Below are 27,403 nucleotides of genomic sequence, written 5' to 3' on the forward strand. Positions count from 1 at the left end.
TGCGGATTAATATGAAGGTGGAATCTCTGTCCAATATCTCAATTCGTCTGGTTCTAGCTTAAAGGTACTATTGACTTGTGAATAATATTTGGTTTGTAGTTTACGATGTGCCTCAGGTTTGGAAATTGTATATCCATGTAAAGGTTTTTAATGCTCGAAATGTGATATAACTGTTCAAATGTTTCCGGTGTTGTGGTTCTTTTTTTTGCATGTAAAGGTAATATTGTGAAGTGTTTAACAGGGCGTGAGACGTAGCTGCTTTTCCGGCTTTAACATTACTATACAACATGCGAGTTTGTATACTAATCATCCGATTCGACATGAAACTGAAACCTTTGTTTTAGGAATGGCAGATTTTAATACACTTCTGCGTCATTAACATTATAAAGGTCCGGATAAAGGATATTTTTAATTTAGTAGTAGACTTAGACGTAGTTTTTGTTTCTTGAAACCCATCTTAGCAGCGCTCTCGTTTTTAAATATTTACTCATCTATAATTTCCCTTTCAACATGATAAGTAGCACTAATTTATTTACTTATTGGATACAAATTATACGCAACATTGAAAATAATTATATTATATATATTACGTTATCTTAATTGATACTTTTATTTTATTATGACGTATCTAGATGCTAAACCAACCTACTAACATGTTATTAGATAAATGTCATAAATATTGATTTATATATAACATCATAATAACTAATTATAATATTGTGTACAGTAATTATCGATGCTAGGGCGTAGCGTATTATAGAGACGATGGCCGCGGATTTGATTTCTACCCCAGCACGTTCACCTCCGACTTAAGTTACTTCTCTGTATGTATTTCTTGTTAATTATAATCGTTCGCTCTAATGAGGTATAGAAAATCATAAGTAAATCTGCACACCTAAGAGTTCCGTAAGGATTTCTAAGGTATGTAAAGTGTACAAACCATTATGTTACTGTGGAAGTCAGCTCCGTGCCCAGCAATTTGATAGTATATGTTTGTATTTAAATTATAATTATCACATACAGAGCGGTATGCTAAATATTTTGATAGAGCAAGCAAATAGTTTGTCGCGGGTTTCGATCATTTTTAGTACCATGATGTTAGGCACGTGACTCGTAACACTTTCGGCACGCTTTGGCACAATACTCATTCGCGGCTACAAGAAAGTCGATCAGAGTTCTACATTACGTTAAAATGTTGTTTTTTTTTTGTGAAATGAACGATGTGACGATGTGATAGGTTGGGACTTGGGAGTAATCAATCATCTTAAATACTGTTTAATTAAGTGTTTCGAGAAAGCAGTAGCCAATTTTTTGTTCAGCGAGTCCGTCAGTTTAAAGCTGCAGCTTATTGACCTGTTGAGATGATAATTATTGAGTCTCTAGAAAGCAAGACGTACCAGAACACCATGTAGATATATTGATAAAATATTAATAATATTGTGACGTAATTCAATTAATTATCGGATTATTGGTCAGCAGATCTAAAAGGTGAATTCAGATAGTCCCTGAAGTAGTTTTGAAGTGAAAGTTACTTGTTCTTAGTGGGGCATCGATTAAGAGTTGACATTTTTAGTGACGTATTCTTTATCGAATTATAATTTAATGCATGGTTTTAATCTTAAAGTTATTAACCTCTTGAGCGATTTCACTTCATGTTTTCCTACAAAAATAATGATTGTGCAAAACTTTTATTTTTATGGATGTCACGTTGAAATCATACAACAAGGTAATTGTATATTGGTAGTTTCCCAAGGTTTCAATTAAATACAAGCAATATTTTTTGTCAAAGAGAAGCTAATGAGTTGAAAGTATTAGGGCCTAGAAGATGCCCATACTGTCGGTGCATTGTCGGTAGTGACTTGTGTACTATCGTTAATTTACGCTATCTATGTAATAAATACGTTGAGGATAACCCTTCTGATTGAATGTTTGTGGGTTAAGCCGTCACCACTAAATAATAATTTACAGAAGTGTCGCAATATCTTTGGAAAACGATTTTTCTTATGTCGTGCACACTCACGACTCACACACACACTCACTTTTTATCCCCGAAGGGATAGACAGAGACGTAATAAGTACAACTACTTTCCGCCCCGTGTTTTCCGTCCTATGATGTGATAGAGGGCGAGCGTATCGCCATATGGGCACAAATTCCAGACTCCGGGCAAATACTAAGAAGAAAAACCCAATATTACTTAATACGTTTTACATTCTATGGATAAAAAATAATTTACAATTTAGTTGACCTAGTTTTGGGTAAGCCTGTTAAGGAAACATCCGCGAGTTTTTTTGCCAGCTTTGCGATTATACATATTATCTGACATGACACATCATATAGGGAATAAATAACCAAGTATTTCGGGAATAAACACATAAAAATATTAAAGCGGTTGGTTGTGTTCAGAAAATAATTTAACATTAGAATTTTGCAGTTACTAATTTTGCAGGTGTTGCCTAATCCGTAAGTGATTTGTGTTGTGTAACACGGCGATGATCTAAAAAAAGATCATCGGGCGCGACGCGCGTTGGACCTGGAGTATACTCAGTTAGCTTTTTCCTAAAGCTACCATTAAACTAAACAGAACTCAATGCAAAACACCACTAATACAATAATTTTATTGTATTTATTATTAATACAGTTATTTCGACTCAAAACTAAACAACTAAAATTATTTTAATGAAAATTCTATGGGACCAATCTGAAAGCAAATTACTTCAAATAAAAAAAAATCTAAACCGATATTATAAGCTGAAGAGTGTTAGTTTGAACGCGCTGATTTCAGGAACTATTGGTTCGAATTGAAAAAATATTTTAATGTTAAACGTTATGACCATTAGCAGCGGAGCATCAATGAAAAACGTTCCAAAAACGAGAAAAATGTATTTCTTTTAAGAGCTTCCGTTGCGTGTCCTGCGTATGCGGTTAAAGTTACGCAACAAAAATGTATGACGGAATTGTTCCTTTAGAAAAGTTCTGAAAATATATTATAAAACACAGTCGCGCGCCGCATCTATCTGAACGCGATAAACTCGAAAATTATCCAATGGATTTTGATAAATTTGTTTTGAACCTGGTTTGAGACCTCAGTCACATAGGCTACTTTCTATCTCGGTAAAACATATAGCAGGATTTCTATTCCGAAAAGCTCTTCCACGTGGGCGAAGCCGCGAGCAATAATAATATAAAGAGTTTGCAAGTTTGTAGGGCGGTAGGAGCTAATCTCTAGAAATACTAAAAGTGCTGAGATAACACTCATTAAAAATATACCACGCAGAGAAAACATCTTTCTTTTTTTTGAAGTCGGTTGAGAATATTACACGCGAAATCTTACGATTGGAAACATTTTAAAAGATAATGGCACCTAGCACCAACGCATAGATTCGCCTAAATCGAGCAGTAATAAGCATTCATTCAAGATTAATGGGGTAGTATTACTTTAGTAAAAATAATAAAATGTTGAACAAGATTGTAAAACAAAATATAAGTCATATAATGATCACTACCAATCAAAATAATAACAAAAATATTAGAATCGAAGTACCAAGTGATCTGTAGTGCGTGGTGCTGTGTGAAAAGTGTGCGCACATCAAAGCGCGACGCCGCCTCGCATCCTTGTAATGGTGACCGATTACAGAGGTCAATGCTACCAGGCTATCACCGACAGTAAAGTTCAAATTTTTTATGTACGTACCACTGATCTAATTGCTCAGAGATTCTCCACCACGTCTATGCCGTTAATCTTTATGTGGTAGAAACGTCATTAAAATGTGTATTTTTATGCCAGATAAACCTTAAAAATATTATAAAGTATAAACATTTTAATACGACCTTCATTATACAATTTTCATTATAAAGTTGTTTGTTTTTTTTTCATTGATTAAAATATGAAACCTCTTTGTTACATACGTAAACAATTTAAGCAAAATGTGTTTTAATATAATTTAAACAATAACAGAAGGTCTGACATAATTATTATTTGGGTGTCGAAAGATATAAGTAGTTGGGTTGTTATTGTTTCGCGTTCATGATTTTGACATGTTGTGTGAAATGCTTGCCTCCTTGATCTATTGATAGCGCACGAATATTTTTAACAGTGAGGTTGTGGGCAATAAACATTCAAGTTTGATCAGGTTCGGTAGCATGTCGGATGTGGCGAAGGGCTTGCTCCGCTACGACTTCATGACAGATATGATTATATGCTCGTCGTACTTTGAATAAGATTTTCACATTATTTTATCTTATTGATTTATTAATTTTAAAGATTTAGAAACCTAATCGTTTTTTTTTTTATAAAAATCATAAAAATCTAGGCTGTAATTAATTCATAGTCATGATAGCTCGCTGCTGAGCCGATAATAACGTGTATTCTAATTACGACGGCTTATTGTTTGTTACGATGCAGTGGTACGCTTATTAATTCTTTTGTTAATTAAAATGTGCACGGGTTAAATACTTATCTAAATTAATATTCTCTGGGCACTTCAAACTTTGATACGATCAGTACTCTATCATGACGGTTTTGTTTAAATAGGATAAATAGGAAATTATGAGATGATTGTGATCAAATTAAGTACTGTTTTTTTATATAATGATGTGATCAGACTATCGAGTCTCAAGTAATGTTTTAACATAATTATTTACCCTTGCGTTTATGCCACGGTTGCCCATAAATAATATTGACTCCATCTAGAACTGTGCGTAACAAAGTTCTGCAATGCACTGAAGTGGATTTGCCATTCTGAGATCTATTGATTTGTAATGTAGCCTACCCAGACTCTAACTTGTGTTTATTTTTCTCAGAAGTAAAATTATTTTGTTATTGATGTTTTCATAAAATTATATATGAACTGTTAATTGACAACATTTCAAAATGTAAACGTGCCTAAAACAAAAATACCATTTCTTAATTTTTCTACTCTGAGTTCGATTATGAATTTTTAATATTTTTTTATACTTCATTTCGAATAAAAAAATTTAAAACCGAAAAATGCTTGATGACGTCCCACATATGGTTGAATGAATAGTTCCTTGGTCCACTTTACTATTTATTTTAAAAACTAAGACACCGTCATTTGTCAATGTCAAATGTCAATATTACAATAGATTCGTCACAACTGTCACTTTCAACGAGAGAGACAGAAACAAAAAAAACTGTCACTTCATTTTTTTTTACTGCAAAGCAAAGGTCATTGCGTTTTGAGCCGTATATGTGACGTCATTTGGAGCTTACGTCGTTTTAGAATAAAACAAAGTTCAAAGTGGAAATCATGAATGAAAATATCTGCATTTCGAAAAAAGAAAAAATATGGGTCTCATCATTTTAGATCTAGTTTCATAAAATATAAACATTTTGGTATGTTGAAAAAATGAAATGTTGTTAATTCTTTTTTAGTGTAAAATAGTAGATAATAGGATACGCTTTTACTTAAAAATGCAATGACTGTGAAATTTTACAACCAATCTCTGTGGTCGAATATTTCTATTTTATAGACTATCATATAAATATAATGTTTATGTCGTTTTATTTTCTAATCTAGAGGAAAAAGTAAATACGCGTTCATACACGTTAATACGTGTCGAACGTTCATGCGGTCATCCGCATCGAAATCAATTGACCACAGAAATAAAGAAAGTTTATCTCCCCGAAATATTTTTACCTTACAAACGTGGCTTCTATTATTAAATACGTAAGGTTCATTTCTCTTTGGATTGATAATTATTGTTTCATTCCGTATAACTTTGGCTATATTAAGAGACGCTGTCCAGGTTTCCCATAAAGCAGCAAGTTTGTCAGAAAGCCGGTTAGTTTCCATAGCACCCGACACACTGTAGGGTCGGAAAGACAATTTTAGTAACTTAGGATTTAACTTCGTTTTTTATTTTTTTTTTGACGTCGATAATGATTTACTTTTGTATTTTTGGGGTACTCGTCGCTTTTTCTTGCAGCCTGTATCATCAAATGGTTTTTCAATAGCTCGATTATGACTTATGGCATTTTTGAGTTATTGGTTGGTTTACTGTGGAAACATAGGCTCTGGGGGCACGGCGGTAAATTATGATATTGTAATAATTACTTATTTGTTTTAATGTATATTACATTAGGTTTTTAAATAGCAATTTGTAGTAACATATATTTTTTTTCTTACTGTGTCGGGCAGAAACGATAAGGTTCAAATGAAAATGAAAAAGAATTAAAATTTGTATGGGTCAATAAATACCCAACGATCAGTGTCATAGAAATTTAGAAATAGGTTTATTCCTATGTTCCTAAATTTCTTTTTTGACCCACTGTGCTACGTGTGCATAATAAGTGTTTGTTTATAATTATAATTTGATTTCCGGGCAGTACGTAGCGCTTCTATGAATGGGAATTGGGTATTGAAGTGCCTTAAACTGTTTTAAAAATATACAAACAATAATATTAATTATACAGTTAGGAGAAATTTATGGTAAAGGCTAATAAAACAATAAGCAACCATATAGTAAATGGATTTGATTCCTAGATAGCAATTTAAACACTAGGTCATAAATAATATAGTATGTTTGCTGCTAATTATCTTTATTTATTCTTTAGTTATTCTTGCGTCCGCCCAGGTGCCAAATTTTACATTCCAAATGTTAATATGAAGATTATTATGTCGTTTTATATAATGAATGTGAAATGTGAACCACACTGTCTGGCAAATAGAATATTAGCATCGAGGAAAGCATTTCCGATGAACAGTGTTAAATATTTAGTTGTCATGAAAATGTTTGAAGCTTCGCACTGCTTAAATATTGCAGTTTTGAAACGGAACAGTTTCTGACAATTACGTTGTATTTAACTCGATGTCATAGTCATACATGTAGATGCAATAATAATGTGAAAACATTATTTAACGAGAATGTTACAAAACGTTGAAAAGGTATTCCAGGAAAGACGTAGAAATACATTTTCGAAATGCAATGTACTTTTACATCCAATTCCTATTAGGAAAACGTTTAGATTTTCATTTTCAGGATAGTATTTATTAGTATCTAGAGATGACTAATAATTTTAGTTTGCTGTGGTTATCGTGCCTCTTTAATCACTAAAATAAAGATTTTATCTACTAGGTAGATGTGGTATTTTTCTTCCCCCATCAATAAATTTCTCATGAGGAACACTTTATTCACATCCACGCTATTGAAAAATTGAGAACTGTTACAATTATTGTGGTTTAATATCGGACCGATTGGCTCGAGAATTCACATGACCTAAGATTTTTTAATATAATGTCACGAAACCTTAGTTATGATATTAATAGAATTTCATTAGTACACACCTCTTTAATAAAAGGACTCTGGTTGTATGGCTTAGTAATGCGCGATGCTGACGGTTATTACGTGGCCTTCTTATTGAGCTTTTATATTTTAATGCAGTTTGCAACTAAGTAAGTTAATTTCATATTCCTTTGAAGCATTTTAATTTACAACCATAAGCTTATTTTAAGAAAGAAACTGACTAGTTTTTTCATTGTTTTGTATGGGTAGTGACAGTTGTTTACGAGTTAATCTACATCAATTGTATCATGTATGGGATTACCTAACGAATAATTTATTTTGAGTTACTTGATTCAGTTAGACGCTTTTTAAAATTTTATGACAAAAGTTTTAGTAGTTACATATATTTCTATGTTTTATTAGCTGACTTGGCTTAAGGCGTCATGCCGAATGCCAAAATTAAATCAAATTCTTTCTGTAAAATGTGCAAGAAAAATTGATGTTGCGCTGACTTCACATTGGAGAGGCAGGATAGAGAGGAATGCGTACGGGATAAGACCAAGAGATATATGACGATCTTCTTTAGTTATGGAATTAGTTTTTATCTAATGGAGTACGTTATTCCATTCGTCAATAGTTCTCAGTTTAATTGACATAATATAGAGTTGACTTTGTGTGTCTCAAGGGAACTATGTATATATTAAAGATTACTAACTTAATTTACTTTGTTTAACAAAACATTGATAAGCATCTTTATATTATCTTCATCTATATATATCATTAAATAGTATCATTTGGGATGCAAAAGATGTATCACAGTAGATGCAAGGTATTGCAAATGCAATTAAAAGTAATTTACCGATTGGTTTTATTTAACACTCGCAGTATCACTTACCGTTACGATGATTATTTCCGTTTGTAAAATGTGGATTTAACTACGACTATTGATTTAGTTAACATCAAAGCTATTGATTGGCCACGTCTGCTCATACCGCGCCAAAATCAACAACATCCTGGTTGTACGGACCATTGGAACGTAGTTTTGGTTATGTAATTTCTTGTTACGTAGCGCATTCGTCTCCATGACACTTTGTTGCCATTGTGTGGCCATATTGTAGAGTATAAAGCTTTCGAGGACAACCACGTACAGTATTTTTTTACTTTCTTAATACTTTAAATGCCAAAGTATGTGAAGATATAAATAACTGTAGACGTCGCTGATTTGGATAACATTAAGGACTTAGATTGACCATGTCCTGGTCAGTCCAAAACTCAGATATGAGTGCAGAAAATCAATTTTAAATGTCATTTTTACTCCCATCTGTTGAAAATTTTCCAATAAATATATTTGTATAATAAATTGGTAACAATTTCTTTGTAATTTTTACTTTTTTTAATTCCTAAAAAATCTTCCATAGCCATTTTGAATTACGTCCAAGCAGATTTTTCATTAACAGATAAAAGGCTTTGGAATTTAAAATGGGCTTAGTAACCGACGGAACTTCGGTACATATACTTGCCTTATTTTTTTTTTATTATATCCCAATGTCTTCGTAACACAAAAGTTACAATCATTCTTTTGATTACTTTCCATAGCATTGGTAAACTAGATGGAAGGTGCACGTTTTCTCCTGATGACCACTGGAGTAAGATTTTACAGGTTTCGTAAAACACGTGAGGCTCACTCATGTCTTCATTTGCAACAGGAAATCCAAAATAATAAAGATATGCACTCATTGACGGCTCTACGTACGAGTCTTCTCTTTTTTGAAAATATAAACTCTCCACAAACAAAACAAAAATGATCAGAACTTTGTTTACACTTTCTATTAAACATTTTAAATCAATCCGTAACAAGACAATTGTCGTTTGAAGCAAGTGAATAAACAATAAACTGGGCCCTTATTCTCTATGCCACACGTTACTTTGATAGTGCGTAACAAGCACGTAACGCAACGCGTCACGTTTAGGAATATACGATTTGGCATACAGAATACCATTGTAAGCACATTTCACGAAGATAACATGACACAGCCGCGTTACGCGTTTACACTGTCATACAGAATAAGGGCCCAGTCGTCACCGCGTTAGATAGGTAAAAAAAGACATTTGGCTGCAGGAACAAATTCTGACGTGATAAAATATTTCCGCTATCACTTTTAGGTTTGAGAAAGCTAGATTAACATATTTACATACATTTATTTCGGGGTATAAAAAAAAAGATAAATTTTGTGAACTAGTGTAATTTTATGGACAATTTATAGCTATGCTAAAAATTAGTCCAGACCCAAACTGTCTGAATATTTATCATCTACAGTATTTGGACTAGTTAAGAAAAATAAATAAATATGACCACGATCGGTACATTACATTTAAAATGCGAGGTATAAACTGCGCTGCGCTGCCGGCTGCTAAATAGCAGCGCCTAACTTTGTCATTTGAGCAATCAGTTCTGTTCGTACATATACATACAAACGCAACAGCTTAAATTAAAATCTTGGGTCAAGGTCTTTCTTGTTTTAAATACGGTAGTGATGTGCAGTACGCCATGCTTTTCTCCATTTTAAAATGACAATTCTTCAAATTGAATCTTATTTTTTAAAACCGTAAATATCCATAATTATTAATGCAATATATGAAACTGGCAGAGTTACTTTCCCATTTACTAATATTATAAATGCGATAGTAGCTCTGCCAGTTTGTTACGATTTCGCGGCGTAACCGATTTTGATGAAATTTTATCCCGGAAAATATATAAGCTACTTATTATCCCGGGAAATTACACCGGGATTTTATCCCGGAAAAGTGTTTTGGTGGCTGAGCCGCGAGCAAAAGTTCATGTAAAATAATAATAATATCAGCCCTGTATTATAGACTTGCTCACTGCTGAGCACGGGCCTCCTCTATTACTGAGAGGGATTAGGCCTTAGTCCACCACGCTGGCCTAGTGCGGATTGGTAGACTTCACACACCTTCGAAATTCCTATAGAGAACTTCTCAGATGTGCAGGTTTCCTCACGATGTTTTCCTTCACCGTTAAAGCGAACGATAAACTCACAAAGAATACACACATGATTTTAGAAAAGTCAGAGGTGTGTGCCCTTGGGATTTCAACCTGCGGACATTCGTCTTGGCAGTCCGTTCCACACCCAACTAGGCTATCGCCACTTTTTTAATGTAAAATAAACCTGTACTTTAAATGTTCTCGGCCTACGATGTGCAGAGTGCACAGTTGAAGAAAAAAAGATTATACATCACATCAAAATGTATAATAATAATTTATCATCCTGTTCGTGTCCCGCTCTCTTGGGGAGGTTTTAATGTATGTTCCAGACTTTGTTTCGTTTTCAATACGACCTGTCTTACCGACAATACCATTCTGTGAAGTATTTAATCTAAGTAACCAACTAAAATCTCGAAAAAAAAAGACGCATGCGAAGAGGACCGCTTTGTTCTTGCTCTGTCGCAACATTCCTATTTAAGAAGACTAAGGAAGCGAGATGGTGTTTATGAATAAATAGAAAACATACTATGAAATATTTTAAAAATTCCCTAATGTTTAAATATAATTTCTAAAGTTAGGTCCAAATTGGTTTTAACCTGGGTTATATATGGCTGCTGTTTCATTCAGTATACCCTTACAGCTACTACCCCGATCAGATATAAGCGTTACGGGGTGTTCACATGCTAACGCGTGTTTAATGTTAGTCATCTGAAAGGGGTCTAATTCAGTTGAATAAGTACACGGATTTTATTTCCATGTATTTTTTTTTTGCATTACCTAACAGAATACCTACGTCCTTTTTCATATTTTCCAGTGTCCGGGTAGACTGCGGATCCCCGGTGGAAATATTGTGTAGCACTCTATTGAGCTTTCATACGTTATTATTGTTGCGACAATATTACGCTACGTATACTTTGCCACTAGGTCAACACCATATATGTACTGGTAAGTAAATGATTTTCAATAAGATTGAATTTATTTGCTATACTAGCTGTGTCTTTAATTTAAAAAAAATATTTAAGATTTGTATTAAATAGTTTGTAACGAGCATATTCTGCAAGATTATATAAAATCGTTTCAACGAAGCAGTGAAAAACAGTCATATTCACATTCAACATTTATTTGACATTTAACATCAATGGTTTAACTTTACACATTTGCCATAATTCATTGTTGGCGTGGCGGGCAAAATGCAACTGACTAGCTTTAAAATAGCAGTGGTGCACGTCGCCTCACTCTCTGGCATTATGTGGCTGCCGCAAATAGGAAATGGTTAAAAAGACGCTGTGTTATACAATGAATGATCTAAATAATTAAATCATAATAATAAATAGTTTTAGGAAAGCGAATAACATGAAAATGCAACATCGTCCATTACAATTCAATGAAGTATCTTAATAGTAGGTATAACAAATCTCTATTAACAACAAAATAAGCATAACAACGGTTTTCCGCTTTGTTTCCTATTGTAATGCACCACATGGCATACCGTGATCAGTCAGTTACTTAATGCCCGTATGTTGAGGGATAGATAATATTATATTACCTCTAAAATAATCCGATAATATATTTTCTACTGACTGTTTTATATACATTTAATTATAAGCAACTAAGTTGGATATAGATTTTACAGTAACGTCAATATCTGAAAAAATCACATAACGATAGAAATCTATATTCGAGAGTATAACCTTTTATAACTATGGAAATGTTTATCGCACAATACAATAAACTCGTTTAACGATAATATTTTAAAATTAATTTATTATGTGAGTCACAATTACACTTGAATGACAACAACTACTATTCTAACATTTAACATCATTTTTTTTTGTGGCTCAACATTTTGTAACATTTGATGAATATTTGTATTTATGCTTAAAGTGGTACACGCGTACTGTTTAGTGTAATTTTAATAAATGTCTTTTAAATCGTGATAGTGATTAACAATGCGACTACATATACATTAATAAGTTATATATACGGATATTGCGTTAGTTTGACTAAAATATAGTTTTTCCATAAATGTCCATGATCACTAGCAGCCATTCGTCGTAATGAGGGACCAAAACACTTATATCTATAGAACATAACATTATTTTTATAGTTGCACTAAATTAAAATTAATTACAAAACAATGTACAAAAGAACATACAACAGTGTCCGCATCGACACATTCACTCGTGCTTTCACAATAATAATTGTAAAAAATAATAAACGAAATTAATATCACAGCAAAGAAACTTTTAAGCATTGTCAGGCACACGCGGCGCATGTCTCTGGCGCGCGTTGTGTGCCTATCTCACCCGGTCACGCAGGGGTCCAGCTCTAGGTAGAAATCCATGCCAGGCGTCGGTCGGCGGCGTCGCGATTGGTTCCTCGATCTCATGCGATCCAATGTCCCATACGACGGCACCGGCCGCCGCGAGTCCCACCCTCAACCGTGCCGTAACGATGTCCCTTCTCCAGCATCGGCGTTGGTGGGTTTCTCTGGAAGAGGTCGGTTCATCATCTTTCCCGACGAATTTGTTGATGTCGAGTTGTAAGATTTTAATGTCGACGTCGACAAGGGGCTGCCTACTGTGCTACTATTTGCCCTGTGTGAGGGGCTAGATTCATTGCTCGAGTTCATTTTTTCGCGCACAGCGCGTAGGTACGGCCCGCGTGGTACTGCTTGCTCAGCTATTACATCGGGAATGGCGCCCAGCAGGTTTTTCTTTTCTTTATCAATGTGTGTTATTTCGGCATATAAATGGATTGCCATATCTAATGGCTCAAAGTACTCATGGGCTAAGGCCGTTTGTCGGTTATAAGGGGATAATGGCATCAGTTTATCTAAGGACGGTGCTCTTGTTCCAACACTAACCATTTTCTTATTATTTCGTCCAACACGTGGCATTGTGTTCTGGTATGGAAGTTCATAAATGTTCTCTTCGACGTTCATATTTGGTGTATTTGCAGGACATATACCAAGTTCTTCCATTTTTGCAATTTCATAAAGGTGTTCGATCATTTCTCGTGCTTCCATGTAATTATCGGGAACCTCCAATCTTTGTTTAAGGTTTTCTAGTAGTTCTTTAGTCAATTCCTCGGGTAACGTTTGAGTAGTTTTATCAAATAATTGAATGGGAACTTCCTGTAAAGAGGTTTCTTGTACAATTTCCTGGACCCGAGGCTCATTAAGGCGATGTCTTTCCGAGTACTCATTAACCGAAAGTTGAGATATTGATCGTGCGTTGTCTAAACCGTTTCCTCTGCCACATGTACAGAGTCTATCGCAGAAGGAACCACATGACGAATTAGAGGACAGTAGTATGTTTTTTATATTCAAGCAGTAGCCTTCGCGTCGTAAACATTTTATAAAAGTGATTAACATGGCAATTATGACGCATCCAAGGATCGTTACAATGACAATGCCAATAACTTTCTTATCTCTTTCACGCAATATAGGTTCTTCTTTGTTTTTGTGGGGGAATCTTGGATTTTTTATTTCCCGTGTCTGTTCCACTTTTTGTAAAGCTTCGCATTGTACTTCGTTAGGATTACAAACTCCATTAATGAATTTAGAAATTTTCATATTTTGTTCAGGTTCGTTAAAACAACGTGCAAAGAATTCATCAACCGTGCAGTAACTTTCTGTCGTGTAGAGTTCACCAGAGGCTGCACCAAGAGCGCGACCCAACCACTCAGTAATATTGCAGTGACAATTTTGTCCATAGTAATTATTATTATAGGTGATCTTTTTTGCAGCATTTGCAGCGACTTGTCCTATAAATCCAAGACTGTTGGGGTGCATCGTTTCGATTTCATTTTCATTAAATATAAATTCATGTACGTGTAACACGTCGGGGGTGAGAATAGCGTTTGGAACGAGCTCGTCGAACGAATTCCGTTCTAATCGTAGTTTATTCCAAGATAAAAACTCGAATCCTTTTTCCATAAATTTGTGAAAAGTGCAGTTAATGATTTCAACTGCTACGACGGTTGTGTTTATCGCTCCTGAGTCAATATTGTCAAAACTGAAATAAAAAAGAAGACAATTATGAGTTAATAATTTGATTTCCAAATAGATGAATAAGTTAACATTCTTTATTTATTCTGATTAAAATTTAAGTGAAAGTATGGGGAGAATAATTTTAAGATAATATATAAATTATTTGGTATACAAGTAGCAAGTTAACTTTTTGGTTAATTTTATATGTAAAATGTTTAAATTGTTTTCTAATTGGATTTTTACACTGAAACACCTTGAGGGATTTTTTTTCGTATTAATTAGATTTCAAACTACACAGGTTCTAAAAAATAAATATCTTTCTAACCTGTTGTTCGAGAAGTTTAGACTAACGACAGCTGATTGTATCGCTTTAGAACTCAGTTGTTGTATCTTGCAGCCGATGAAATTTAAATTGTGTATTAATGACTTCGGCGCGAATGCCTCTTCCTCTATTAGGTGAAAAGCGCAATTTACAGCCATAACGATGTTATATGTATTCGCAGTGAAGGCTCCTGAGCGTATTCCATGAACGTCTACAGATTCCAAGTAAACTCGGGCTGCTGAAGATCCAAAACTTTGAGCTGGTAACTCGGGAATAGTTGTGTTCACCAGTTCAACCTAAAATCAAAACACACAATGTTATTTGAAAGTAGACAACGCTAACCAATAAACATTCGCCATTGCCAAGTGCAGTCCGGTTGTCATAAAATCGCGGGGCATTTTACGTATAAAAACCATACTGACCGACATGCCAGGCCCATGTTGACCAACATTGGCAGCAGTAGGATCCAGTGCAAACGACCCTTTGCCTAGCACCAGCTTTCTGACATTGATCACGCTTATGGAAAGGAGCCACGAGAACACCTCGCCCTCGAGGAACACGAAGTCACAATTCTTTATCGTTACCGATAGCGGACCTGAAAACAATCAACAAACATGGTCAGACAGTTTTCACTGCATCGAGAAACACCAGTTCCTACAATTCAGAGTAGTTCAATCTCTTTGGAACAATGACCCCATTATCGATGGTGGGTGATTCATTCTACTCAAAAAATTAAAACGTGATCTCGAACAAATACAATTAAACGAAGCGATTTTTTAGTTTAAATTAATTGTAAATTCTAAACAAATACTGGTAGACTATCGGAAATATATTTATCCCGGCAAGTAGGTTATAAAACAAAATATTAATCGCCTTCAAAAATATGCCTAGTGTCTAATATATACAAGATTTTAAACTGGACTCTCCCGCCTTGTGAGTCATTATCCTGCTGAACGAATACCGAGTCGGAGAAATCGTGTATTTATAGAATGAGAAGCCGTGGACGCTCGTTCCCTGCAGTCCACCTATCGACTTGGTGTCCTCAATTTGAAATAAAGTCAACTAATAATGACCCTTATTGCGCATCCATTTTAACATCTGTATAAGTTTAGCACCGTCAGTGTATTGAATACATCGCAGTTCTTTGTAATTAGCACTGATGTTACTGCATTGATGCTGCATTCAGAAATTTATTGATATGTAAGTAAAAACGGTGTAACGGTTCTTGAGTTGATTGGAAAGAGTGAGCACTGTGGTACCGGTGACCACACTACGAGCTACGGGTTGTACGTATTTAAACGTGTCTTCTTTTATTTTCGGTACACTGGGGAGCTCTTCTTATGCTGGGGCGTTTACAATCGAGACAAGACTGCTTCGATGTCAATGAAACAGGTTCTCTGAGATCTGTGTGTATATTCACGTTCATATTTTTCCTTGTTTTGTTTATTGATTTAATAAATAACCATATATTGTATAATTGTCAATTACGTAGTACATATACTTTAGAGGTTTTTTATAAGAAGGAATAAAATTAAGCATAGCTAATATTGCTATAGTACGGCTGCAATTCATAAATTAATAATTCGCATTGCAAAAATCACATCATGCAAAAAGGAATAATGTGCAATTTGTAATAAGATGCAACCAATAGTTTGGTGGGTATATAGATTGTGTGTATAAGCTGCATACTAAGGTGGAAATAAAAGCTAAACTAAAAACTTCATTTGGCATTAGTAGTCTATAACAATATGTAAATATTAAAACTACCTACTTACTTATAAAATATATAATGTCAAAATAAAAAATGAATAAACGGTGTGCTGTAGCGATAATCAGGATTTATTTTAAATTATTGTTTTAAATCGGAATTCGTAATGTTTATTTGTTATTTTTGAGGAACCGGCATTAATTTCTGTTTTGTAATGAAATATTAATATAAATGTATTACATACGAGTATACAATTTATGTTCACGACAATGGGTTACGATTAAAAATGTGATAAGAAATAAAACAAGTATGTATAAAGCATGTATAACGAGTATTATATACTTAGGTCCCTACATCGTCGTCTTTACGCCCCTAACGGGTCTACCTTAGGTTCATACCTAGCGTTTACATACACGCTTCCCAACTATTCATTAATTATAATATATCATTGGTATGCGTCTGCAAAGTGCGGGAAGATAGTTATGGTTAATGACATATAACCATATGTATTAGCTAATTCTTATGCAGTTATGCCATGTTCTACATCTGGCTACATAAGAAGATTAGGACAAGAAAATATATTTTAGTCCTATATATATTGGCCTACGTCTGAGCGGCCGACCTAAGCTCGAGGAAATTATGTATCCCAGATATAAATCAAGTCATCGTCGGCAAAAGCCCGAAAAATTTAACATTTCTGGAAATTATTAAGAATAGTTTACTTAAATATTACAAGTAGGTACGGAATATGTTGTTAATTTAGTTAAGGCATCAATTTATACTTAGAAACCAGGAGTAGGTAAAATAAAAATTGAGATTACGTTTCATAATCCATATCCAAAACAAAGTTAACTATGACATCAACTGTTTACTCTACGACTCATTTATAACGTAGATAAAGTTTTCTCGTGGTAGTCTGGTTAGTAAAATTATAAATATTGCAGCACTCCATATGGATAAAATTTGCACATAGATACTTTATAGGTGAGCAAAAAAAAAGCATCGCCTAAGTGGGCTAATGAGACATGACCGACGGAGAATCCAACAGAGCAAACATTTAGTAATATAACAGTAGATTTGGTTACTTAAATTTCACCTTAAGGGAATTGTAGTAATAACACGCATGCAGGCCAACGAGGCGCAGAGTTGCATGTGTTTCGGCACGAACGTCGGGGACACAGAAATAGTCTAGCGTTAGTCATCGTTTGCACCGAAACCGGCGTACTTACTCGCACATACCGCATACAGCTTACTGACTTAAACATTTTAATTAATTCTCTGTATTGCAAAAGAAAAATACACGATAGATTTTTTCTTTCGTTATTAGAACTGTTTCCTGATACATAGTTTCTGAGAATTGTGTGTAAATACATATTTAATTTGTTCACATTTTATTCTACATAGTAATCGGCGGAATTATTAATGTGGTTAGTTATGAATCCATATGGAGCGGAAGATGTAGTGTACAAATAGAGATTTTACTTGTTCTGTGACGATTAATGATAAGAGACTGAGAAAGAAGACTCATAAACCTAATGTGCATAGGATTTAGATAACTAAGCTCAAACTAAACTGCATGAACAGGAGTGTTTGGGGAAATTCGTTAAATAGATAAATCGAAAGTAATGAATGATAATCTGTAGCGTCAGTCGATCTCTATGTGATATAGGCGTTATATGCCCCTGTTAGAGGTACGGAAATACATTTTCATATCGTTTAGAATGTTATGGTGATGGTATGCATTAAATTTGGCTCAATCTGTGACGCGCCACGCCTGCCGCGTTCTACACAAATTTATCAGTTATTCTTCTACGTAAGTTAATTATTCTCAGTTTAAGTCAAAACGAAAGTTTTGACATAATCCCACAGTACTTGAATGCCAAGGATAGTATTTTAATGCCTTTCAATCCGTATAAAATTATTTCACATGTTGCTATATGTTATGCATCTTTGGAGCTGAAGTCAAGACACGACCATGTGTTTGCATTTACAACTCGACATTTTATGTAGCTGATTTTTTGCTAGTATTACTGGATAATGTCTTATCGTCTGGTAATAGAATGAATCGCGAATCATCGTAGACTTTTATTTTATAAATGGTAAGTCCTACAGTTAATCTCGATTGTCATCACGTTAGCTTTACAAGTTTTGTGTATAGGTACATAAGTTTATAAAATATGTGAGGTAAGTCATACACGAATTTACTATAGGTAAGTGTATAATATGTTGAATATTGACATCGTTGCACATGAAACGTCCCAACATAGTACACATTGATAAACGAGACGACGATAATTACTTAGTTAACATCATTGACATTATTGATTCTAATGATAATAGTATATCTAGGTTGTAAGATGGCCGTAGTCCTGGCTTTGGTTCTTTGATGAACCTTAAATATGCGTTATTTTCGATTTCAAAAAACATACGTAACATTTCGGGAATAGGAATTTCTGCAAGATATTTCCGAGACGTAGGTATGCAACGACCTTATTTACAACTACGATTGTGCGGCGTCAGTAAAATGATTGTACATTACGTGAATAATGTGAGTATTTTTAGTTTTCAGAAAACTAGTAAATAACTTCACACTTTTTATAGATGACCCGATTTTTTTATGACAACATCAACATTTTCCTGTAGTCTATTTTTGTTACTGGATATGAAACAAACAATGGAGTTTTGTATAAAGTAAGTCGCGTATGTCTAAAAAATATCCTAAAGAAAGAATCCTTTTGCGGGGCATTTAGATTGAATCAAATTGCTTTAGATCTAATAGAAACACTTTTCCCAAACGTTTCTAAATTTAAGACTCGGCATGAATATTCAATGAAATTAAACACAAAACATGAAAATTAAAATATACAGGCATAAAGAAAATAAATAACAGAAATTAATATAAAATATAAAAAGTACATACTACAAGGCTCATAAAATCGAATTAAAGCTTTGCTTACCCATTTTCTTTTTGCCTTTTGGTAGGTTTATGCCTGAGGGATAAGAAAAAATATATTCAGGAATTGCAATGAATTTTGTTAGGACCGGCGGATAAAAACGTAAAAATTCACGACACGATATCGCAACGTCGTATTTAATTCAAATACGATTTTCCGTATAAATGAAGTGTTACGCACCACGTGTATGAAGAAAGTATTTACCCGACAAGCATCGTGATAAATAGAATATTTTCAGTTATTGCGTTTAGTAGACACACAGTCACAGTCAACTTCAAGCATTTAATTGCCGCATGTGAGTTTAACATTTCCTTTTCTATGCACATGACATGTGGATTATTTTGATACTGGTGTATTTTGAAGGCCCGCAAGCGCTTCCTGTATGTTTGGCTCACGTTGTCACTCCCGCTGAGCTGACCGCTTTCTGTTTATATGGGTAATAAGTTTGATTATTCGCCAGAGAACAGATCCTTTGTGTACTTTACTGAATCATGCTAGTGTATATCGAAATTCAGAATATGGCTAGCTCGTTTGGTTATTCAGTTGTATAAAGAAATACCTACTTCCTTTATACGGTATCCAAAGCATTAGGAACGAATATAAACTATCTAAAGAGAACGGGTGTGCAGTGTCATGGGTGTCGGGCGGGGGCTGCAAGGGGTGCACGTGCATCCCCCAGTCAGCAACGAATAACAATAAAAATAACTGAATGACTATGGGAACTATCGATCACAGAGGTTTTATTATGGTTTAGCATATGCAAATAATCGCGCGATTTTTATTTGAAAAATTTATAAATTTTATAATATTATCTAGTACCTACTTATGCAGCTGCACCTCTCTAAAAGAAATCTTGGCGGCGCCCATGTACAGTGCTAAAGAATGGTAACACCATTTATTAGTTGTAATTCGAATTTAAGAATACATGCATCCGTTATTTTTTTAAATAGTCGACACTAATAATAAACGAATTTCATCAACCTTGTCAATAAAATGATAAAGGGCGGTTATTTTCACTAAGGATTTTTCTTATTTAAAGCGGCGCGGCGTTCGTCCGCCGAAGGTGTTGATGAGCAGTTTATCGCATCATTGTCTCTCTTACCAACCTTCTAATTGTCTACACATACATGAAAACACGCTTTGAAATTTGGCTACTGTTCTGAGTTCGTTGAACGGTAATATAGCAATCGCAAAATAAAACACATGAAGTGTAGGCGGGGCGCCGCAAAATTGTTTGCTGTAGCTACAGTGAAATATAGAATGACGCGGCAGACACTCCTTAATGTGGCGCATATTCTTACTGTTCAATCAGAGAAATTAACAGCGCTTCGCAGAGGACTTGTTAATGTTTGATCATTACTAACAGCTGTTATAATTTTGTAAACACTGGTCTCAACAGTATTGCATATTCTACAGCGTTAGCCCATGTGGATTCATATGTTATACCTGTGAGTTAAGAGTAATTAATTATAATTCTAGTGATAGACGGATGCCAACTGTTACATATTAGATTTGGCAATTCGCACATTTAAATAGATAGATACACATTCCTCGTGTTTGTTAACTCAAAAAGGTGTATTTTTACTATACGGCAATTCACAAAACAGTCACGAGAGATGTAAATTAATTTAATTAGTTCGCTTTGATTGGGTATATTCATTGTTGCGCTGTGTTCATGGCAGTTGTACAATGTATTTGAAGCGGGCAGCGAGTTTTTTTCTATTTTTTGTTAGTCTGATACGAGGCTTGCGTCATGGTCGTCACAGCTTCTGTCCATATGTCGAGACCCGAGACGAGTTCATATGCCGCATTACGTTGCCATCACAGACTGCGTTTTGTCTGACGCGGTGTGTCCAACACAGGAAGCATTAATTGAGATATTTGGGTGGGTGACGCGCCTGTCTTTAATTGACAACATTTCAAAATGTAAACGTGCCTAAAACAAAAATACCGTTTCTTAATTTTTCTACTCTGAGTTCGATTATGAATTTTTAATATTTTTTTAATACTTAATTTCGGAGAAAAAAATTAAAAACCGAAAAATGTTTGATGACGTCACATATACGGTTGAATGAAATAGTTCCTTGGTCCACCTTATTATTTATTTTAAAAAACTAAGACACCGTCATTTGTCAATGTCAAATGTCAATATTACAATAGATACGTCACAACTGTCACTTTCAACGAGAGAGACAGAAACAAAAAAACTGTCACTTCATTTTTGTTTTACTGCAAAGCAAAGGTCATTGCGTTTTAAGCCGTATATGTGACGTCATTTGGAGCTTACGTCGTTTTAGAATAAAACAAAATTCAAAGTGAAAATCATGAATGAAAATATCTGCATTTCGGAAAAAAAGAAAAAATATGGGTCTCATCATTTTAGATCTAGTTTCATAAAATATAAACATTTTGGTATGTTGAAAAAATGAAATGTTGTTCAATTTTTTACTCGATAAGTTTTTATCCAAAAATTTCATCCGTGATTTAACTTCATTGTACACGTAAAACATTTAGGTGCAACTAACTATATTTTCTAGATTGATAGTAATGTTTCATGATGCCTTAAGCTAGAAGTAAATGTATATTCCCAGTTTTTTCAATGCCAATCTAATAAAGGCAGTTATTATTATGAATATTACTTTTTCCCAATGTTTATAAAATACATGTAGTGTTATTGTATGTTGGTTGTTAGTATCACAAGCGTCGGCACCCCTATCTGTTTCAGAACTTAATTAGAGCAATGCGGGTTAGAGACTCGCGTCACACTGGCATTGTTTGCAGGCTTGCGGCCGTGCATTTGCACATTCAAGCGAGCTGATTATTTGTTACTGTCCAAAATTAATTATGTTATCTGCTTGCAACTATCCTGTATGATTCGTACACTTACACGTAAAACGTAATAAATTTTCTGAGAATGTTTGCGACGCTTTAATTGCATGATGAAACCGATACAATGGACTGTAATCTCTTTGATATCGACGATATTTCAATCATATATATGAAAAGGAATCGATACTTGCTTCATAATATTTCTCCTCGTTATTCACGAGTAATAGAACCAGCCATCGTGAACTTTTGAGCAACTCGTTTTCTATTCAATAATAATTTGTTTATCATTATTGTTAATTTTATTTTATACTAGTTAGTAGTTGACCCGACAGACGTTGTCTTTCTTAACTATGACTTTACAGCGCATATTTTGTCAATCGCTGACAGTTCCGTCAAACAATTTACTGTTATAAAAAATTAATGATGTTGTTAAGGTTTTTTTAATTTTCTAATGTTTCTTAATATTTTCTTTCATAAAAAGCTTCTCCTGACCATAACTGAAACAAAAAAAGAATTGGCAAATTGTTCCATCCGTTCACGCGTGATGTGATGACCAAGGAAAATAGAGATTCAGTTTTGTAAATATACTGATTAGGTTCTTATTGAGTTATTTCTGCCTGTTACCGGATTTTTACTTTTTAAAGTTGCTTCCGCTTTGGGAGATCAATTCGTAATGGAATGCAAGGATTTTGTAGGGCAAAAAATCATTGCCTGAACGGCAAATCGAATCGCAATACCTTATGATACACGTCACCAGTAGTTGTCATTAGACCAATTAAAAGACTTAATAAAATTAAATGTCATTATTTTGCGCCGTGAATAAAATCCATTGGCGTAGTTTGAAATTTAAATTTTGTAAGTTGAGCGGTGAAGCTGCTTAGAAAACACGTAAGTAAGTTAGTAATGAAACCAGTTCTAAGTTTACATCCTGTGTGTTGTGCGTAATAAATTCACAGTATACAGACGTGCCGCTTAATCGCTAGCCCTCGTCTTTAGTTTTCAAATATTGTTACCAACAAGTGCAATCAATACGTTTTGTGTTTTATAACCACCGACCATGAAAACACATAAATCGAATCGTTGTGTGTGTGTGTTTGGCTGACTTTCAAGGAACCATATGAGTTCTGGAGCCGGTTATTTTTTTTTATTGAGCTAAGGCAACGTGATTGCATAGCTGTTAAAATTCTGTAGTAAGTTTTGAATAGTTCCATTAAATACAGACTAGTCGTTGTCTCGCTGGTCTCTTTTACACCTATATATTTATACTGGTCTGCTGAATTGCTACTTCGCTTCAATTAGGTAACGAACGGACGTGTATATAAATGATTCTACAGTTTAATGGTACCGCTAATATTACACCTTAAAGTTGTCAGTTTGAAGTCGGAACCAAGGCGAAGTGACTATAAAACTCAAAATCGTTAATTAAGGCAAATTCCTAGCCAGCCAGTAAGTTCTGCATTATTGAGTAAACAGTTAAATTGGCTTCTTAGGTCATCAATTAATTATGCGTTTGACGGACCCATTTAAATAAATGCGTGTCATCCTTTTGAGTAAGACCATAAGTCACTGTATTCTATAAGTTTCAACTAAGTTAAATCTTAATAAAAAATATTGATAATGTACGCTGCTCGTCCAGCAGCTCGTCGAGCAATTCCTGGTTATCATTTATTACTAACAGAATAATATAATCGACACATATATATTTTAAGCGTGACATCATCTATCTTCTATCTATCTATACTTATAATAAATCTGTAGAGAGGTCAATTCTGTACATGAAATATATTTCCAAAATAACTATCAGGGGGTGATTAGGGATCGATACTGATGCCAAAAATGCAATTAGTAAAATTTTTGTCTGTCTGTCTGTATAACCGTTATAGAAACAAAAACTACTCGACGGATTTTAATGAAACTTGGTACAATTATTTGTCATATTCCTGTGCTGGTTATAGTATACTTTTCATCAGGCTACAATTAATAGGAGCAGAGCAGTGAAGGGAAATGTTGGGAAAACGGGAGAAGTTACTCGTTTTTTTAAGCTTCCGTCCCGTGTGCTACCTTAATGGTTAAAGCTACCCAGAAATCATGTATGACGGAAATGTTCTCCTTAAAATTATATAAAAATATCCCACGACAGCAGATGTCTATCTTTTATGGTTGACTCACAATAACACGTGTAACTCCCGATAGCTTAGCAGTTCGAAGCTTTCTCATTATATTTGTCTACTCTTTTACGTTTATAACACTCTCAGTCATCCCTAATTAAAAAAGTTAACATTATTAAATATTCCATAAAAAAGAATTATAGAAATCGGTATAGAAACACCAAAGTTATACATGAAATACGTTAATAATAAGCCATCATGCGTGAATACTGAATCATGCTATAGGTAAGGATTATTTTTGTATATATATAAGGTCGCGAACGCACAGGCAGGCGGCTTGCTTGGCACCTAGAGGCTAGCGAATCACCTAGCGAGTAGCTTCGTAAAACGAACATTCTCGAACGTTCGCGACCGGCTCCATTTTTGAAGTCCGAAATCCACGCGGGCAAAGCTGCGAGCGGAAGCTAGTATTACATAAAAAAAAACATAATATATATTTCAACAATGTAGTCTTAATTATTCCGAGGGTTTTTTATAATTGTTCCTGGTTATTGAATTATTGCGCGCTTGCTGTTAGATGTATTGTTAAAACAATAACATACGTATCAGTAGAATGCACGGACCACATAATCTGTACAAATAATATAATCAATGTGGTCCACCTAGTAGAAAATTGGACGAACGAGCCGATAATCGGAGCCATCCGGCAGCCCGCGGCTCGCGCTATACCCACAGCCGCTCGACAAAACCGGTTAACTTCCAATAAACAATCGCATTGTGACATTTACATCGTCGCGTAACTTCGGCCTGCGTGAAAGTGTTAAGGAATAAATGCTTTATTATCTCCTGCTTAATGCATATTATTACATAGTATCGTACCGTACTCGATGATGATGCTCATGATGCATCTTTATGTAACTCTTATCAATGTGCGTTCAAAACTAATGTTAAGTTTAAATGACTGTGACTTCAGCTTTCACAAATGCCCGAGAATCGTGATAAATATTGGTAAAATGCTGAACCTGAACTGTGAGTTCCTAACGTCGAATCCTAGGACAGGCAATGAACATTTAGATTTTTTTCCGTTTATTCAAATGCTTTGTGTTTATGGTACAATTGTTTGATAATCGACATTCAAAGCGGCATACTTCCGCTTTTTTTAATAATACATAAATCCAGGACCATATTGGGTGTACGCATCCGCGGTTTCGCTGCGGGGCGATGGTTGTTTTTTATAGTATCGCGCCACGTTCGAAGCCGTTGAACGCGCGTGAATCGTATTTGTACCGCAAGAAACACGCGTCTTGGCGCAGCGGCTTGCCCGGATGAACCCGCGAGCGGGCGCCTTTAATGTATGCAATAAGTGCCTGTGCCTTAAACATATTATTATGATACTGTTGAGTACTAAAATTTGTTTTGCGTTAGTAGGTAAGTATTTAATTTTATATAGAACCATAACATTTTTCAGATGCAAATATGTTTTGCTATCTCTACCCGGCGAATCAATGCTATATGAAATTTGTTTACTTACATAAAATGGACTCAAATATACGTGACTGGAATTTTATACTTATCTGTTATAAAATGTGTAGTTTGCTTGAAATATATTGTTATCAGAGTGAATGGTCGTAGTATGCGAATAGGACAATGTCACTAAACAAAACGAACATCAAAGGTAAAATAGCATCGCTTGCACACATATTATGTCTCGCTTAAAATACCTGCAATTTAACGATATAATATCAAAATACTTAGAAATCGCCTCGCCGCAATTGATGTGTTTCCTAAATGTACTAACTTAGTGCAATGGTCCAATATCTATATGCTGTGGCCTGAGATGTGGTTATACTATCATCTAATGGAATGTCCCTATTTGCTCGATTCACATTCAGTAAAACCTCAAGTTAATAGCAACACTAGTCCGAGTTTACATAGTAATGTTGGGATAGGCCATCGATTTAATACGCAAGTATTTGTTTTAATAACTTAAAAAAATATTCAGTCTAATTGAGCTTTAGCAAAGAAAGCAGTAGGTCGCGTTATGTAATCGCACCTTAAAGTATTCACGTTCGCTTAGCAAAGTATAGTTGCCAAGCTTACCTTGTACTTTATGGAAGGTACTCGGCTCCATGCGGACCACATCGACGCCGCGGATGTCCAGATAGAGGTTGACCACTTTGGTATTGACGGCGGTGTTTTTCCGAAGCACCAGCTGTTTGGGTCCCGAGATGCGGACGTGGCGCGCGTCTGCCAGTCTGCTCATCGAATTGGGTCCAAACATGATAGTATCTGCGCCTGTCAGCGTTAGGTCTGTCATAGAGTCAGGGAGATCGCCCTCGAGTATGTCGAAATTCTGTAGACAAAAAAATATGTGTTTTATAAAAGGTAATAAAAGTTTTAGTCGACAATGTTCCAGCGTCATTTCGTAATATTGGTATTGTGCTGGGGTTCAGGATTAATAATAATGATACTGAATCAAATTTAAAAACAACTGAGCTTTTATTGGTACGAAACACTAATAAAAAAACGCTAACACAAGCACCGTAACACGTAACATATCTACAACATTTAATAACAATCACAGCATTACGTGGTCACACGCAATTCACCGAATATCCTTCGATATCGCTCGTACTCTGCTTATCACTTTTGGTCTCTTTGCAAACAACAATAACTCGCGGCGGCCGCGCGTCGCATTTTATACCCGGCCGCCTGTTCAATCGATGTTCGTGGTGTTCAATTTTATTCTATCGAGAATGTTTTTGAATTCGAGAACGTGTCTGCCTCAGTGGCGTAGTTGTATTGCATGCCCGGTACAATAGTGCTCTGAGGTCCTGGGTTCGAATCCCGGGTCGGGCAAAGTGATATTTGGGTTTTTCTCCTCAGTATCAGCCCGGAGTCTGGAATTTGTGCCCGATATGGCGATAGGCTCGCCCCCTATCACATCGTGGGACGGAACATACTTGGCAAAAAGTGGGTGCCTTAGTTGCGCCTCTGCATACCCCTTCGGGGATAAATGCGTGATGTTATGTATGTATGTATGTATGAGAATGTTTTCTCCAAAGACTCGGAATGGTTGGGAGCACTCTCGTATAGTTACATCCGTAATCGAGTTGCGACGACTTTCCGGATTTAAATTGACATCTTTTAAGAACGTATCATCGCCAAACCTTCCACATTCGGGTAGGCGTTTTAATTGGCGAGTTCCAATGGGCGTAAAAATACATTCATACCTAATGTA

The 27,403-nt window shown here is 35.0% G+C and overlaps 1 protein-coding gene across 2 annotated transcripts; it reads right to left on the reverse strand.

Moving 5' to 3' along the window:
* Window positions 1-11,351: 11,351 nt before the first annotated feature.
* LOC119190851 lies at window positions 11,352-26,599 on the reverse strand. Of its 2 annotated transcripts, XM_037444021.1 has the most exons (4): window positions 26,263-26,599; window positions 14,986-15,158; window positions 14,567-14,859; window positions 11,352-14,266 (listed from the first exon to the last, which is right to left on the reverse strand). In XM_037444021.1, exons 1-4 carry the CDS (start codon window positions 26,582-26,584, stop codon window positions 12,685-12,687), a joined length of 2,370 nt encoding a protein of 789 aa, XP_037299918.1. In that variant the 5' UTR covers window positions 26,585-26,599; the 3' UTR covers window positions 11,352-12,684. The 2 variants fall into 2 exon arrangements, with proteins under 2 accessions (XP_037299918.1, XP_037299919.1); XM_037444022.1 differs by lacking the exon at window positions 14,986-15,158 and having other exon boundaries at window positions 26,263-26,512.
* Between the last annotated feature and the right edge of the window lie 804 nt (window positions 26,600-27,403).

Source organism: Manduca sexta, chromosome 27 (genome assembly GCF_014839805.1).
Source record: "Manduca sexta isolate Smith_Timp_Sample1 chromosome 27, JHU_Msex_v1.0, whole genome shotgun sequence".
NCBI lineage: Eukaryota > Metazoa > Arthropoda > Insecta > Lepidoptera > Sphingidae > Manduca > Manduca sexta.

Excerpts from the sequence above, each read along its gene's own strand:
- LOC119190851 (XM_037444021.1), bottom strand. The coding sequence starts at position 26,584 with ATGACGCTGGAACATTGTCGACTAAAACTTTTATTACCTTTTATAAAA. Across the intron at positions 15,159-26,262 it reads TACCTTCCATAAAGTACAAG|GTCCGCTATCGGTAACGATA; the intron begins GTAAGCTTGGCA and ends GATTGTTTTCAG. Across the intron at positions 14,860-14,985 it reads AACATGGGCCTGGCATGTCG|GTTGAACTGGTGAACACAAC; the intron begins GTCAGTATGGTT and ends TTTTGATTTTAG.